Below are 17,099 nucleotides of genomic sequence, written 5' to 3' on the forward strand. Positions count from 1 at the left end.
TAGGTCAAAATATTTATGGGATTTTCAACACAGTACGCACAGTCACACCCGTTTTGATGTAGGCCAAATAAAAACACTTCATACTTTTCTAGAACAGGGGAGGAAAAAAACGAGGTGCTGGATCACATTTCCTTTGATGGTTCTCGTATGTTTAGCTGCCATGTGGTAGCATTATGCACCACTGTGCTCCATACAGTGTGTGTATATTTGTGTGTTTTGTTTGGAATGTCCTGTTATGGCATGTACATGTACAGACGGGTATCAGACAGACAGACAAACAAACATAGAGTGTAAAGGGTGGGCAAGAGACTAGAAACTTTTTTACACATTTTGTTGAATTGAACCCAGTCAGTGCGGTGTTGGTAGTTTGTTGGTCCAAAGCCTTGAAGTGTAGGTGAAAAAACAACGCACAACAGAGCGGGCTTTTAAGCACTGTAGCACAGCTGAAATGCTCCTCAAGCTGTGTTGATATGATACCTTGAAAATTTGTGTGTGAAATTTTGGATGCTACCGCCTCTTAGTTACTTTAAATAATTAGAAAATTTGCTGTTGTCTGGCTGTGTTTTTGAAAAATTATTAAGGTCTATATTAAGTTGACTGAGTTGCCTGGTTTCCCAGAGGTTTAGCGTGCAGCACCTTCAACCTCTGGATAGCCCATTATGATCCCAAGGGAGGAGACCTGTGCAATAATTTTATAATGTAAATTTTTTTTTAGATAATAATGATAAAATTGGAAAAAGATGTCTATGTTTTATGTGACGAGAGATATGTCAGATACAATACCATAAATTTAGATATCTGCCGATACCGATATGAATCCAATATAGTGTATTTTTTTTAATCAATAAAACTGTTTTTTTTAAATATCTTGTTTTTGTATAAGTTCATACTCAAGTTAAAAACAAAACAAAACACTAAAGCTATTCTGTTATACCTGTATGCAAAAAAATACACAGCACCCATATATTTCATAGTTCAGCAAAACTGATCAATCTAATAAACTTAAACCTACTTCATCCTCCCTATTCTGGTATTTTAAAGAGTAAGCAACCTAACTAATAGGGTTCTGAAACTCCCAGCAAAAAAAATAAAAAAATAGATAGGGAACCACCCACCCTCCACCTCATGATGCTTAATCAATGTAATCAACTATAATTTGATGCAGTGAGAAAGAAAATACACAGAAATCAATTATTTTCAAGAATAATTAAATAGATTCAACATCTTTTTTTCAACAGAATTGCAGACTGCACAGATGGTACCTCCACAAAGGAAAAAGTACTATAGCTTACTAGGGTATATTAGACTTAATAGTTACTATATACAGTAATGGACTTCTATACATTTTACATCAGATTAAAAGTTTGGGTGTAAGATTCGGATAATTATTTATTAAAAGCTAGACATTTTAAATGAGAATAAGAAAGAAAAGTATGTCTTTGTGCCCCCTTTTCCCTGTTAATGCCCTATCAGCCCCCCTGGCTAAACTTTGCTAGATCCACCCCTTGCGGCAATGTGTGACAGTTGCCACTAGAAGTGTTTATTTGGAATCAGGAAGAGATGTTATCAGAAAGAGTGCATAATTGGCATTGCCGGATTGCTCAAAGCTGTGAGGCCAGTGCCAAAACTGGCTTTGTTCTGATGCTCTGAGCTTTTGGTGTCAAGCCCCATGTATTCAAACTCTGCAATAATACCAGGAGTTTGATGAAACTGAACTGAATAAAAATGCATCTTGTTTTCCTTTTTACAATGAGCAGAGCAGGTTCAATGTTTTCGGCTTGCCCTGTCTTTTCTCAGCAGCGTGCGCACACAGAGCAACATTCATGTTTCTTTCTTTTACTTCCCTCATTAGGCGTAGGCGTTAATGGGGCCTTTTTAGTGTGTAACATTAATATGTGAATGTTATAATGAATCAGGATTATTTAAATTAATATTCACAATGTTACCAGTCTTGTGCTTTCCTCTTCAGTTACTTACAGTCGATGCAACAGTATGAATGGATCAACATGCCAGAATTAAATCCCCGGTCCACTGATCAGTATTTCACCATCTTTGTCACTTAACTTTAATATTTAATATGAAATAATGTCGAAATTGAGTTTAAAGAAAGAATTAATATTTCACTAAAGGATATTACTAAAAAACATTGTTTTGATGACAGATGTTTTTCAGCCTTCCTGCAGAAAAACATCTGTAAAATAGTGCATAACCCTATTTTTTTTTTTTCCTTTCCCTAAAGCGACATCTGTAAATCTCTGAACAAGGGAACGATCCATCTTCTTCCATTTACTAAGATCAACAGCAGACTTTGTGAAAATGATTTGGTTCTGTAATGTGTTTTGCAGCATCTTGGGCTTCAAGTTTCTAACTGTGAAAGATGCAGTGAATGACGGTCAGGTAAGGGCTGAGATTTCACTCAGGATTGACGCTGTTCCTTTGTCCAGGTGCATCTGTTGCACAGCAGTCAGCACCTTCTTCAGGTCCTCTGGGTCTGTGACACCAATCTGGAAAACAGACTGACAGTCTGACTGACAGTGATTACACTGGTTTTGTCTTAGCGCAGCATTTGATATTGTAGATCGGGATAGGCAACTCCAGGCCTCGAGTGTCAGTGTCCTGCAGGTTTTAGATGTGTCCTTGATCCAACACAGCTGATTCAAATAGCTAAATTACCTCTTCAACATGTCTTGACGTTCTCCAGAGGCCTGGTAATGAACTAATCATTTGATTCAGGTGTGTTGACCCAGGGTGATATTTAAAACCCGCAGGACACCGGCACTCGAGGCCTGGAGTTGCCTACTCCTGCTCTATTGGCTCATCATAGCAACTCGGCTCATTTGCAAAGCTAACAAACTGTGTGTTTAACATTACTTCAGAGATGCCCTCATAGCAAGGCTTTCTAACTGCACGATGAGAGATAGCAGCCTATTACGGTTTAGTTTCACATAGTGTAACATAATCTACTGCCAGATCTACTGCGATATAATACACACATCACACTAAATCTGAAAGTAAATAATGTTTTATGTTACACACAGATTTCAGGCTGCCACAAAAACTCTGTTTGTACTGAATTGTTAGTATGTTACTCCCTACATTAACTAGCTGTGTCTTTTTGTTTCTGAATTATACATTTGGTCAATTAGACAGCAAGAGATTTGCAATAGATGGCAACAGATATGACATTTGTCATTGTTATTCATGGACTGTTCCTGTCCAAAGTCATCCTTGCAGTTGAAAACAAATTTTGCTTTTCCTTTAAAAAAATAGGTCCTAGATTATAGAGGTGTGGAGAAGCACAGAATCCTAGATGTTTGAGTTGTGAAGTTTGTGCACTCTTTGATGATTAGTGGTGCCATGTCATCTGCTGGTGTTGGAGCTGCTTGGTCCATTGTGTTTTATCAAGTACATGGTCAACACAGACAAAAACACAGTAGTATGAAATAAATAGATTCTTGAATTGTAAATTATACAAATATAGGCGTGTAGAGCTACAGAACAAAAGACGGACCTGGAAATTAATTAATGTTGGTACAATAATCATGGAAACACCTCTGGGCACATAACAAAACAAAATGATATGTTGTAGGTCTCCCTAAAACCACGATTTTGTTTTTGTCAGATTTCATACCAAGATAAACAAGAATCCTTGGAAAAATGAAAGCTCTTTTAAAAACATAGGTGTTACCCCAAATTGCACTGGTTGCAACAACATTGTGAAACTTTAATTCAGGGGTCTCCAACTCCAGTCCTCAAGGGCCGCTGTCCCGAAACTTTTCCATGTGTCCCTATTGCAGCACACCTGAATACAATTAGTATGTCATTAGCAAGACTCTATATAACTTGAATGCATGCTGAGGTGGCAATTCAGCCATTTGATTCATGTTACAGGAGCTCATAAATGAATGAACATGGTGCAATAAAAGTATTTTTACAAGTACATTTTTCTGAATACTTACATTTACTTAAATTTACTTGAGTAGGGTTAGGAGTTGCCAATCCAGCATGCAGTCAAGTTCTATAGAGTCTTGCTAATGACCTACTCATTTTTTTCAGGTGTGTTGCAACAGGGACACATGGAAAAGTTTCAGGACACTGGCCCTCGACGAGACGACTGCTTTAATTGAAGCATCTGTGGCTAACTTCAAGAGGTGTTGAATGCCAGCTAAAGCGACGATGACAAATATTTTATAGATGCATAAAAAACGTAAAACTCAAAAAAGGTGTGTCTTAATTGACCCTAAGGACTTAAGCAGCTACATTTGGAATTTGACTTTTATATTCTAAATTATATTTATGGCTGCATGTATTAATACAAGCCCCGTACCCAAGCTGGGTAAGTTTGGTATCCATCAGTCTCTGCAGTGATTGGATATAAACTCTGGTTTCCTGCCTCAGAAAAGAACTTGAAAAATGTCCTCTCATGGAAAAGAATGAGGACAGACCATTCTTGAACCACTTTTACTGTTACCATCTGTGGAATTTTGCTGTGTCAAAGTGTGGGTGCAGCCCCCCAGTGGCCTTGTTTAGCTTTCCCTAATCCTCTGCCACACTGTCACAGCCAGAATGTCATTACATGCACGACATATGCCACCTGAAACCCCCTGTTGATACAAAAAGACAGGCTGTAGCATTAGGAAATTGATTGGTTCCTTCCCAGACAAAACATTTGAAGTTAAGTAACAAGACACAGAAGGATGTAGATGAAGGGAGGGGATGAGGAGAGGGGCCAACAGCCCCCAACATTAAAAAAAAGAAAAAGAATGTGAGGTTCATGTGGGTGCAGAGGATAAACCTTCCCCACCTCCTCATCGTCTCTTACGTCTGAATATCAAACCAATGATTAACACCAGCTGCTCGTTCCTCCGTTTTAGGGTAAACAAGAATTCTCTGTCATCTCTCACAGTCCTGCAGGAGCACAATGTGGGGTCCATTGCCTCCATGTGTCCCCTGTTTTTGTTTTTTTTTCCACCTTCACTGTGCTGATCTTTGCTAAACGCATTAAAGGTAATGTACACACCGGATAGGGCTCATTCAGAGACATTTTTAGTGGCTTTTTCCTTGCAGTCATTCAAAAAGTTTGGAAAACATGAGGGGTTTGCAAACTTTGTGATGTAGCAAAAATATTTACTTTGTATTAGTATTTATTTTAATTAGAAAGGAGGCTGCAGAATGTCTGCTGACATTGAAAGCTTTATGAATGGTGTTATACCATCTCTGCTTCTCAACAATTTTTTTTCTACAGAAAGTCAAAATCGAGATTCTTCATTGAGATAGAAAAAAAGAGAAGTTCTTACTTATTTCCCAAAAGGTTGATTCTGTTCATTTGGACGTTGCGTTTTCAATGGGGGAACTGGAGCATAAACTGGGTGTCATCAGGATACCACAACATAGAGCGAAAACCATCCCCACAGACACAGTGCCCAGGGAAGCAGAAGAACATCACGTCAAGAAGGCCCTGAGTAAATTCCAGGAAGACCTATGCTATTTTGTTTAGGTCTTATCAGTCTTACAAATGTGATTGTTTCTGTTCTTTCTTCCTGTCTGTATTTAAAAGTTGAATCATACCTCTCCAGCTGCCCAAAACAGCCACAATAGGCTTATCTGTGAGTTTCTGTGATTTTCAGTACCTGTAGAAGAATCCACAGTCTGGGAGAACCTCAGCTGAGAGGCCTTCTCAGCAGGACATCAGATTCATTTTTTCATCTTCTGTTCACATCACTGGCACCAATTTCTGTTGGTTTGCATCACTCAAAAGTGATGTGCTTTGAGTTTGTTATAACATTGGAGATGTTTGCATGACTGCTTCTTTACATTTATGTAATTCTTAGTATTCCTTTTTTGTTTTAAACTTTTTTGTTTTGCACTTTGGCTCGCCTGTCCTCACAGGTACCCAAACTAACTATCTATGCGTAGGTTGGTAGCAGCAATGAGTTACTTTTCCCACTGTCATTTATAGGGAGGAAAGGTGTTGCTCAAGATTCATTATTTGGCAATAGTTATTTTGTCACTAAAGAGAAGATATCTTTCCAGGTGCTTATGTAAATTTATTCATCGTAAAATCTTAAGATTAGATTGTGGAATCTATTTGAGAGTGCTGACCAAGGTGCAGTGAGTCAGATATTTCTGGAAGTCATTGTTCTTCCTCATAGCAGGAACAATTTTTATACTGAATTGTCTGCATATTGATCAGCCCACTGTTTGGGAACGGTCCAGAACTCACAGTGTGAAGGACACACATACAGAGAACACACAGAAGTGGTCTGTGAGTGACCTTGAGGCCTGTCTCACACCATAACAACCCTTGGGAAAATAAAATAGGAGAGGGCATGGAAGCAGAAACTTTATGACCCTTCCTATCTTGTTTTCTTGCCACTCTAGCCACTGATTAGTGAGCACAGAGGCATGTTACTAAAGATGTTGTCATAGCCATTGCCACATTTGTTTGAGTTCACATGGAACATTAACTTGTGATTTCTGGGAATTTGTTAAATGAAGATGTTGATGCGTTTACTGCTCATCATCATCGGTGTTCAGCAAAAACCTCGGATGTGCTGCACAGATTTAGACTCGTTTCACAAACATCACCTCTGGTTAGGGGCACTTCTAAGTTCAAGATGATTTGCTGGCAGTTATGTAAACACCTTTCCCGATCACAGTTTTACCTTTAGGCTTACTCACATATCGTGTTGAACTTAGTTAATCTCTAAAAGTTTACTTATTTAAGCTTTAGACCTGTGAATCAACTGAAGCATAATTGCATGTGAATTGTGAATTATGGATTATTCTTTAAAATGCCTCCTATTTACTTCCTGATGTTTTTTTTTCTAAATGTTTGACATACGCACACACGTACATAGACAAACACACAGTTCCTCATAAAAGAATTAAGTGAAGTGATAAATTGGCCCCTAAACTTTCCCAGCCCTTGGATTGATGTATTTCTCTTGCCTGTTATGTTTGAGTCACAGGTGATAAGACAGAGGACGTACTTTACTGTAGCAGAAGTTATTTGATATAAGGCCGTGTTTAAGTGGAAGCAAACACATGGAGGCAATAGACTAATAACTAACTATAACTACTAATAATAAACAAGAAAGGTTAAAGTTGTCAAAACCAGGGCATTGTTTTAAGACTCCCTGGAATTTGATAGACATGTTTATAAGTGATCTTCACTTATCACTGTAGTGTTTTCCCTTTTCCTGGCCGTTTTTAGTGTGAGTTTTATTTATCAGTCAAGTTTGAGCAGGATTTGAAGGTACATGGCCCAAATGGAGAAGAGGAATTTGCTGATTTGCATTTGCTGAAATGAAATGTCAGCTGCCATATGATTATATATCTATTTTAATTATCATTTTTCAAATCTATCTTCATTCATGAAGCTGATGAATGAGAGACATGGGATTCAAAGAATCTCAAAACTGAAATCTAAGGGTGAACGAACAATGATGGTAGAAAATTTAACACCTTTCTTTGGAACAAGCCCGAAAGCTTTTCAAGCACATTATATCAAATTTGTATGCAAATCTAAGCATATAATTTTCAATTTCTTTGCCCACTACAATTTTTTTAACTTAACCTCCTAAGACCCGAACTCTTCCACGGCATGCATTTTTAATTTCTCTTTGATATTTGGGCATATTGGGGCCCAATGAATGTAAAAACAAAGAATTACCAGATTTTTTTTAAACCTTATTTTTGTTTTTATGAAAAATCAGAGCCACATTTTGATAGAACAGTAGCAATATAATGTCCTTGTAAGAGGATATCAGGCCCATGTAGAGCAAAATTTAGTATTTTGGTCTAAATAACCCAAAATGTGATGTCCACATATGTGGACGCCAGGTCCTAGGAGGTTAAATAATACTTAAAAATATTTGCCTTCATGCATTTCAGGATGGCTGATGAGAGACGAGACTTGCTTCTAGAAGGACTTTGGTTGATTATACTGCTATTTTTTTTTTTTCTTTCTCGAGCTTTGTAGCTTTCACTTGAAACGAATGGTTAGTCAGCTGGTTGATAAGCTATAGGGTTCTGAAATTCTGAAAACCGTGTAGTGATTGTGACTCGGTAGGTAGCACTCAAGACTGATGGCTCTTTTAGCCTGCATGTCATCAGATGACTCTTTAACTTTTTATTATCTTTTAAAACTTTATCTGCATTCATAAATGTTGTCCAACAGACAGAACAGTAAGTCCACTGGCTATACTGCAAGCACTAAAACACTGGCCGTTGTCCAGAGGCTGATTCAGCAGGGTGCTGTTTTAGTGCAGAGTGCAAGGATCCAGACTGTAGTTGTGGTCTCAATATTTCAGTATTATTGCAACTTTTCAATTATCACTGAATTCATTACTTTTATAATTCAGTGATAGTGGTATATCAGATGTATTTTGTTAAGCTATAAGGCTGAAAAAGTGGCAGTACAAGTACCTGCAGACGTTTTGAAGATGTTTGGGCTGTGACTCTGGAATCTCTACCTGTTCCCACTGTACTATCAATCAAAAATACTCAGTGTAGGTAGCATACCTTTAACAATTCCCCAGTTCTATGATGCCATAGAACTGCTTATCTTGTCTGAATTATGGTACCAAAACATCTTGTTTCTTATGGGTCATCAGCTGTGACTCAGGAGCTTGAGCAGGTCACCTTAATCAACAGCAGGTCCAATCTCTGGGTCTCAATCTCTTGGGAAGATAAGGAATGCATACGTAGGCATGTTGTAGAGAATAAAAGGTATAGAATAAATCACTTTATTGGTAGGTGTGTGTGTCTGTGTGTGAGAATGTGGCTTGTAGTGTAGAAAGCCTGGGAGTGTTCAGTAAAAACAGACAAATGCTATATAAATGTGTCTATTAACAAAGACATAAGAAAGATCAAAGTAGAAAATCACCAATCTTCATCAAACACTTGTTGAAATGGGGAATGTGGCTGCTCAGTCACTGTGGCTCCAACCTGAAGGACTATCTATAACATGGTATCTACTGCACCCTGGTGGTTTTTCCATATACTATTAATATGTGTACCCATTTTCATTGGTCACTGTACTTGCTGTGTCCTCATTCAACAGACTAATGTCCATTTCACATTCTCTGCTGCTTCCATGTATTCTCTCCGCCCCCAGAATGGTTACTGCTCCATCTAAATTATTTTCTTAAAATTGTCTTTTTTCTTTGTCCTTATCTTCTCTCTGTTTTCTTGCCTGCTACTCCTCTCAGGTCCCAAATGACCTGCCTCATGCTGGCAGCCAGGGACAACTACAGTAAAGTCATCAACCTCCTGGTGTCCCATGGGGCTGAAATCAACATCCAGGAACGCAATGGATACACAGTGTGTTACTTATGTTTGTCAAGTCAAAGTTCTTATGTGGGGGCCTTCAGTTTAACTGTAGCAGACCCTGTAACAGAGGGCACAGTGTAATATATAATGCATAATTTTTATCATGATAACATTTGTACTTTGACCTTATGTATGTAACTAATGCATTTTTTTGTTAGGCTTTGACTATAGCAGTGCATTATGGAAGAGAGGAGGCAGTGCTGAAACTCCTCCAGCTGGGAGCAGACAAAACCATCAGGACAAAGACTGGCAAAAGCCCTGCTGATCTGGCTGAGAGCTTCAAACACAGACAGGTACCTAAAGTACTTAGATGCTTTTACATGCCACCTATATGCTTTTAGCATGTCAGAAATGCTTATAAGCATTAATTGAATTGGTTTGGGGGCATGAATCTACCCACTAAAGGGTCTAGTTTGACTCATTGGATGGGCTTATGCAACTTTTGAGTTATTTTAAAGTTACAGTGATGCACTTGTCAAAAACATTTTCTACCATCAGCTGCTTAATCTTACAGAGTTCATGAATATGCGTTTGTTCACAGATTTCGAGGATCTTGGCCTCTTCCTCAAACATCTCTAATGTCCAGGCCTTTGGATCCATGGAGGACACGCTATCTAAATTCTTCAAGACTAACTCTGAATTTCCAACTCCCAAGGAGAGGTAAGATAACTCTGAAAGCCCTAAACTAAACTTGCATGCATTTAGGGCTTTTGTTTGTTTGTTTGGTTGGTTGGTTGTTGTTTTTTATGCAGCAATAGGTAACATTCTTAAAAGGTTTCTCGATTCTGAACCCATCATCACAGAAGCTTCAGATTTCTAAAGTGTTTTATCAATATGGTAGTATTATTTTAACTTGTTTGTCTCCTTTTTTTTTTGTTGTTGTTTAATTCCTGTCCGTGAAAACTTGTGGTTGTACAGGGCTGTGAGTTTACAACAGGTAAAAACAATATGTGTTCAGACTTGATTGTCAGTGCTTGAGTGACGATGGACTCTGTTCATACAACTCCTCTTTACACCAATTATCTCTTGTCATTACAAAACTCTATTCCAGTCGTCACTGTAGCTTAATGGCCCCTGTTGGATTCTTAGTGAACCAGTGTCTGTGTGGCAGGTGTTGTTGAACCATTGTCGAACCAGACATAAACAATAATAAACCTTCTGCATGAATGTTTAGTCCATTCAGGCACTGCTGGGCAATTATCATCAGCCAGAAACGTAATTTTAGACCACGTCTGGCACTGTGAATTAGAGGCTGTAAACATTTTAGCTGCCTTTCTCTCTTGTCGGCTACAAAGACGTTAAAACCCATGTTACACATTAAACATGTTATGAACATCATGAGAAGAGAAGCTAATTTCTGAAGCGCGTCATGCCAGCGGTCAGACTGGAACTGCGAGTACTCTGTGGTTACTCTAATGTGTGCGTACTCCTTGTTGCTCTCTTTTGATCCTGAGAGTAGAAAATTATGTCTTTGACCTCCACGTCAAATGCTGATTTAGAAAGAATGAAAATGTAAAAAATGCAGATCGATCCTCAAAAGCACTTCAGGAGTTTCAGCTTTTTAGCATTGTTGTTTTCTTCTTCTTCTTTTAATCAACAGTAGAGTAGTCAGAAAATCGAATACGTTTTGACTCCCATCCTGTCCCAACAAGTACCGTACTTGGTAGGGATTCTCTGGTAATGAATTTTTTTATGCTGTTAAATGGGAGCAAAAAATCTAAAAAATTTCACTACCTTTCAAAAACCTTCTGAAAATGAATCACCACTTAAAGTGCTAGTAGTATTTAAACAAAAAAATGTGCAAATAGTTCAGATAGTTCCATAAGTTTGAGTAAAGCTAGAAATTAAATCAAAAAGCTTTTTTTCCAGTCCAAAATAACGCGTTTCCAAAGTTTACAGATGATCGTTCATGGATTCACGACTGCAGTGGATGTGCTCTGGAGTGAGGCTTGCTCTTATCTTTGAAATGATGTTCTCAGCTGCTGATAACCATGGTGAAGATGCTCTCTTCCATGACTTCAGCAATTTGAGAGGTGCATAAGCCTCTTTTCAGGACAGACTCATCTATACACCTTTGTTTAATGCAGGACAAAACAGAAATAGAAAAGACTGCTACTAATTAAAAGTTTGTTTAGATACATATTTTGACTGCCTGGCCAAAAAAAAAGTCACCACCTGGATTTAACTAAGCAAATAGGTACAAACCTCCTATTGGACAATTACTGCATGGGCGATTATCTTTCAGCTGGCAACAAGTTATTTATCCCCGAGTGGTGCAATGAGTTTCTTCTCATTTCATAAACAACCATATCGAAAGACACATCTCGTGGTCGTGGAAGAGATGTTAGTGTGTTTGAGAGGGGTCGAATCATTGGTATGCTTCAAGCAGAGAAAACATTTAAGGAGATTGCAGAAACTACTAAAATTGGGTAGAGAACTGTCCAGCGCATTATTAAAAAGTGAAAGGATAGTGGGGACCCATCGTCTTCGAGGAAGAAATGTGGCCGGAACAAAATCCTGAATGATTGTGATCGGTGATGAAGTCAAATCGAAGAAAAACAACAGTAGAATTCAGGGCTATGTTTACTAGTGCAAGTAAAAGCATTTCCACACACACAATGCGAAGGGAACTCTAGTGATTGGGACTGAACAGCTGTGTAGAAACCAGTAATCAGTGAGGCAAACTGGGGAAAAAAGGCTTCAATTTGCTATGGAGCAATGGGAGGTGGTCATGTGGTCCAGATTTACCCTGTTCCAGAGTGATGGGCGCATCAGGGTAAGAAAAGAGGCAGATGAAGTGATGTACCCATAATGCCGAGTGCCTAGTGTACAAGCGCAACATCAATGCAAGATCTTGTTGACAAATTAATGCAACACTGGGTGAAAATAAATCTTGTGACATTGTAGTAAGTCACAGTGGAATTTCTGCCCTGTTCAGTGTAAGCAAGCTTGATGACCTGGAGCTCCTCCTGCATGGCCTTAACCTGGGCTACCTCACTGACATTATGACTGTAAGTACTCTAGTGCACCCAGCAATAGGATATGTCTGTATGTTGGTGTTTTTTTCTCTGATCAAAAATGTATATTTTGAATGCATAGTACTTTTTTTTAAATATGAAAGATTTCTCTTATCTCAAAAATTGTAGGATATTGAGCAGATATGTTGTGTTATTGGACACAGTGTGATATATTATTGATGTAATAGGTGAGCTACAGTGAAATGAGCACAGCTGCCTTATTGACACAGATACGTCTAGGCTTGTGTCTTGTAGGAATGTGTCTTGTAGTTTACATATTTTACTTGGTACTAAATAATAGATGTAATGTGCTGGATTAGCTTGGCCTGAATTAAACTCGGGGTGAGCTTTGTTTTTAGGCCCTATCTGATTTATGTGGACCAGCTTTGACAGCTGCAGGTGGCTTTCTGTTACTGTATGGAAAAGTGTTATGCAGGTACATCTGCTTCAGGTTGTGAAGTTTTGATTTGGTAAATGTTGAGTGATCTTTTCTGTTTTTGGCTTTCCACATACACACACGCACAGGAAAATGATATCACCTGGAGTTACCTGCTGACCATGGAGGAGGACGACCTTAAGAAGGTAGAGGATGTCTGTAACATCTGTGTGTCTGTCAGCTCTCTTTTCTGGCTGCCAGATTTGATGATGACCGAGAAAGAAAGAGGAGTAGCTGCTGATGTCACCCTTTAAGAAGAGATTAAACGGATACGTACTACACTTACTTCTGCAGTATGGGAGAGAAATCAAAAATGTGTAAAAGGTGAATGTATGCAAAATGTTTGCATACACTGTATATAATTCACAGTAAATTAGAGGCAATCAACTGATCAAATTATATGGAAGCATGATTAAACTTCAGAAAAGTTTACTTTATATAGCATCGCTCAAGCACCGGGTGTTCAAAGTACGTCACAAAGAAAAAAAATAAAATAAAACTAAAAGAGAGAATACGGGAAAATGATAGAAAATATAATATTAATTCTATGGTGTAGCTACATTATTTAAAAGCAGTTCTGAGTAATACCGTTTTGAAACTTCTTTTTAAACAATAGCTTCGGTTGGAGAAGATCTCACTTTAGTGGTATAAATGGAACGGTTCTTATATAGAGCTTTTCTACTTTACCTGAACACTCAAAGTGCTTTATACAACTACTCGCCCCGTTCACACAAGCACTTTCTTTGCTTTTTCTATACAAGTGGTTTCTAACATTCACACACATATGGAGAGCAACTTGGGGTTGATATCTTGCCCAGGGATATTTGGCATGCAGACTGGGGCAGCAAGGGATCAATCCACCAGATTTCTAATTAGTAGACCTCTTCTACCCCCTGAGCTACAGGGGTCCAAGGTTCTTCATACTGTATAATTACCGTATTTTTCGGACAATACGACGCAATGTCGATTTTTGAGAAAAATTAAAGGATTTTAAGTGCGCCTAATAGTGCGGAAAATATGGTATACTATACTATATTGTATGAATGGGGTCTATAAGGCACATTGATGATTTAGAGGAAGAAACTGCATTTGCATTACATTTTTGGTGAAGAAATTCATAAAGTCATTGCTAATTAAGTGAATACTTGGTTTAACAGAGGTCAGGCTCTCTGTCAGCCTGGCTTCAATGTGGAAATGAAACCTGGGGTTGTTCCTGTTTTATTTAATCAGTGATAAATAGTAAGGTCTCCTAGCTTTACAGATGGCATTTTTTTGTAATAGAGTAACAACCTATTTTTTCAGACTATATGAAGATCTTCTAAATGAGTGGAATGCCATTTCCTCTTCAGTTTGTATGTGGTCTGCTTTATGATGTGCATTTGTATGTTATACAAGGAAGTCAAGCATGTGTGATATGTTGCATTCTTCTTTTGAGGTTTTGAGGTTGTATGTAGTGAGGGTGTAAGAATTGTTCCTGTGACTCATCAGATTTCCTGTGTATTTACTAGTGTATTATGATCTACAGCAGGGGTGGGGAACTCCAGGTCTCAAGGGCCGGTGTCCTGCGGGTTATACACCTGAATCACATGATTAGTTCGTTACCGAGCCTCTGGACAACTTCAGGACATGTTGAGGAGGTAATTTAGCCATTTGAATCAGCTGCGTTGGATCAAGGACACATCTAAAACCTGCAGGACACTGGCCATTGAGGTCTGGAGCTCCCCAACCCGATCTACAACATCAAATGCTGCGCTAAGACAAAACCAGTGTAATCACTGTCAGTCAGACTGTCAGTCTGTTTTCCAGATTGGTGTCACAGACCCAGAGGACCTGAAGAAGGTGCTGACTGCTGTGCAACAGATGCACCTGGACAAAGTGGACCTGGAAACAATCAGGCAACTGGGACCTGCAGACAGTGGGTAAGGTTACAGATCTTAACATACGTAGTCTTAAGTTTACCCTGAAGCCTTCCTTGGTGCCAACATGTTGTTTTTTGTTTTTTATTTTATTTATACATTTTTTTACTTTTTGCTCTTTAAAAACAAAAATAGTTAGTATTTTATTACTGTATTGTTCTCAACAGTGTATTTAACACCAGAACCAGCAAATGTTTTGACTGAGTCGTCAAAGTGTGAACTAAAAATGAGAGCCTTCAGCTTTCTGGCCCCTGTGGAACCAGCTCCCAGTTTGGATTTAAGAGACAGACACACTCTGTACTTTTAAAATGATGCCTAATAGTTTTCTGTTTCTCAAAGCTTCTAGTTAGGGCTTGATCTGGTGACCCTGAACCATTCCTTAGCTACAATGCAGTAGGCTGATGGTGCCGGCGGTTTTATTCTGTGATGCATTGAGCTGTTCTTTTTCACTTCTTCACTATTTTCTGTGTGTTTATACATCACTCCTCTGTTTTTGCCTCCTTCTATGGCAAAGAGAGACCTTTTGTCCTGTCTCTCTTTGTTCTCCCCTCCCCCCACAACCAGTTGCAGTTGCTGCCCCTCGTTGAACCAGGTTCTGTCCAAGGTTCCTGTTAAAAGGGAGTTTTTCCTTCCCACTGTCATCAAGTGCTTGCTCACAGAGTTTTGTTTCAAATATTTTAAGGTGTTTACATTAAATAAAAGTATCTTTATGTGACTGGTGCTGGGAATCGATACTATATAAATGAAATTGATTTAAATGGAACTGAACTCAATTTGTTAGAGGTTTTCTTGTGAATATTTTTCAGGAAGGAGGTCTTCAAATTAGAATGAAAATTAATTGAATCAGGGCTTTCTTCAGTGCATAAAAATCATTGTAGAATTTGGTGTCAGAAAACTTGTCAATCCTGAAAGAATTTGAAAACCTCAGTCTGCCAAGAATATTTGATGAGGAGCAAGTAAAAAAAACATTCACAAACACTCTGCATGAAGACAGAAACAAAGTTGACAGTAGTAGCAAAATTTTAAACACTTGTCAGCCCCACACCTTAAACCCTCCCCCACATTCAGCCCACTTCCATCTTTTTGTGATGCTCCATTTGTCCTCCTCCACTGGAAGTCGTCCATCAACCCTATAAGCATCTCACTGTCCTGGCTCTATCTCCCTCCCCCTTATCTCCATAGCCGTGCCCAAGCTGGGACTTAATGGTTTAAGCGGAGCTGTAATGATTTGTAAGGTGAAGGTGATGGGTGGTTGCAATGAACAGAGCGTCAGAGGCCAGACAGTCATCAAACCGCACCCCATCACTTAATGAATCCTGTGCTGAACAGGACTCGTTTTCTTTGCCTTTCTCACCTGCAGGATGAGAGACACCCCAGGCAGTCGGTTAATAACTGGGATGAAAATCTTTATCAGGGCTAGAACTCTGTAAAAGCTCCTTCAGGATCTAAACACTGAAAAAAAGTTGGATACATAGTTGGCAGCAGTGGTAAAATGCTTGGAAAGGACTATTAGTTTACGTCAGTATTTGTTCCTATACACCATAGGTTACAATCTTACAGATGTTTTATTGCCAAGTGGATGCATTTATCACATTTGTGGGTCTCGAGAGTTTTTGTTCACATGTACAGATTCTGTTTTCAGCAGAATCTAGCTAAGTAGTTGTAACAAGTCTGAAATGGGGGGAAAGAGGTCTTTATGTCTTTTATCCTGAATATGTGGTGTAGCTGTTAAGCCATAAAAGGGTTGAGTGCCTACAAAAGGTTTGGAAGGAGTTGCTACTCCAAGTGGTAGACTTAAAGTATCTTGGGGTTTTGTTTGCAAGTCAGGGGATAAGAAGCTCAGTCATACAATTGTTTTCGTTTGCAGTTTTTGAATTTGTCGCAGATTGGTGTCCTTTGCTTAATAATGCTCAACTATGATTAACATTTTCTTTCATTATTTATTGACCTGTGGGGACATGTTTCAGTTCCAAAAATCAAATCATAATCCTTGAAAAGTTTAATAATATGTTTTATGGGTTGTAGTTTATTTCGGAGACAAATATATTTAAAAGTACCCCAATGTTTTGGCATGACAATGGGTGATTGAAGACCTGCTGGGCCGGGTGGCTTGCACTACATAAGCTACCTCCACCTCCAAACAAAACATTGTAAAACCCAGACTGTTCAAATGTAAGCAAGTAAAGTAAAGCACCAGATGTGTTTTTCAGGATTATTGTACTGTCCTGAAGTTGTAAACCTAGCTTATGTTTCATTATTCATTCATTAGCATCTTAATATAACCTTAAAAAGAATTGACATTGATGATATATAAGAATTGACTTTGATGATATATAAGAATTGACTTTGATGATATATAAGAATTGACTTTGATGATATATAAGAATTGACTTT

General features: G+C 38.5%; 1 protein-coding gene across 1 annotated transcript in view; it reads left to right on the forward strand.

The window, feature by feature from the left end:
• The window catches only part of asz1 (ankyrin repeat, SAM and basic leucine zipper domain containing 1), a 32,896-nt gene that overhangs the window by 9,676 nt on the left and 6,121 nt on the right, over window positions 1–17,099 (forward strand). Inside the window, exons 5-10 of the mRNA XM_005751137.2 lie at window positions 9,216–9,327; window positions 9,495–9,629; window positions 9,878–9,996; window positions 12,275–12,347; window positions 12,879–12,935; window positions 14,596–14,708. Coding sequence (XP_005751194.1) covers window positions 9,216–9,327; window positions 9,495–9,629; window positions 9,878–9,996; window positions 12,275–12,347; window positions 12,879–12,935; window positions 14,596–14,708 — 609 coding nt within the window. The remainder of the gene's footprint in view (window positions 1–9,215; window positions 9,328–9,494; window positions 9,630–9,877; window positions 9,997–12,274; window positions 12,348–12,878; window positions 12,936–14,595; window positions 14,709–17,099) is intronic.

The sequence above is a fragment of the Pundamilia nyererei genome, unplaced genomic scaffold, assembly GCF_000239375.1.
Source record: "Pundamilia nyererei isolate P.nyererei 1_Seehausen unplaced genomic scaffold, PunNye1.0 scaffold00301, whole genome shotgun sequence".
NCBI classification, from domain to species: domain Eukaryota; kingdom Metazoa; phylum Chordata; class Actinopteri; order Cichliformes; family Cichlidae; genus Pundamilia; species Pundamilia nyererei.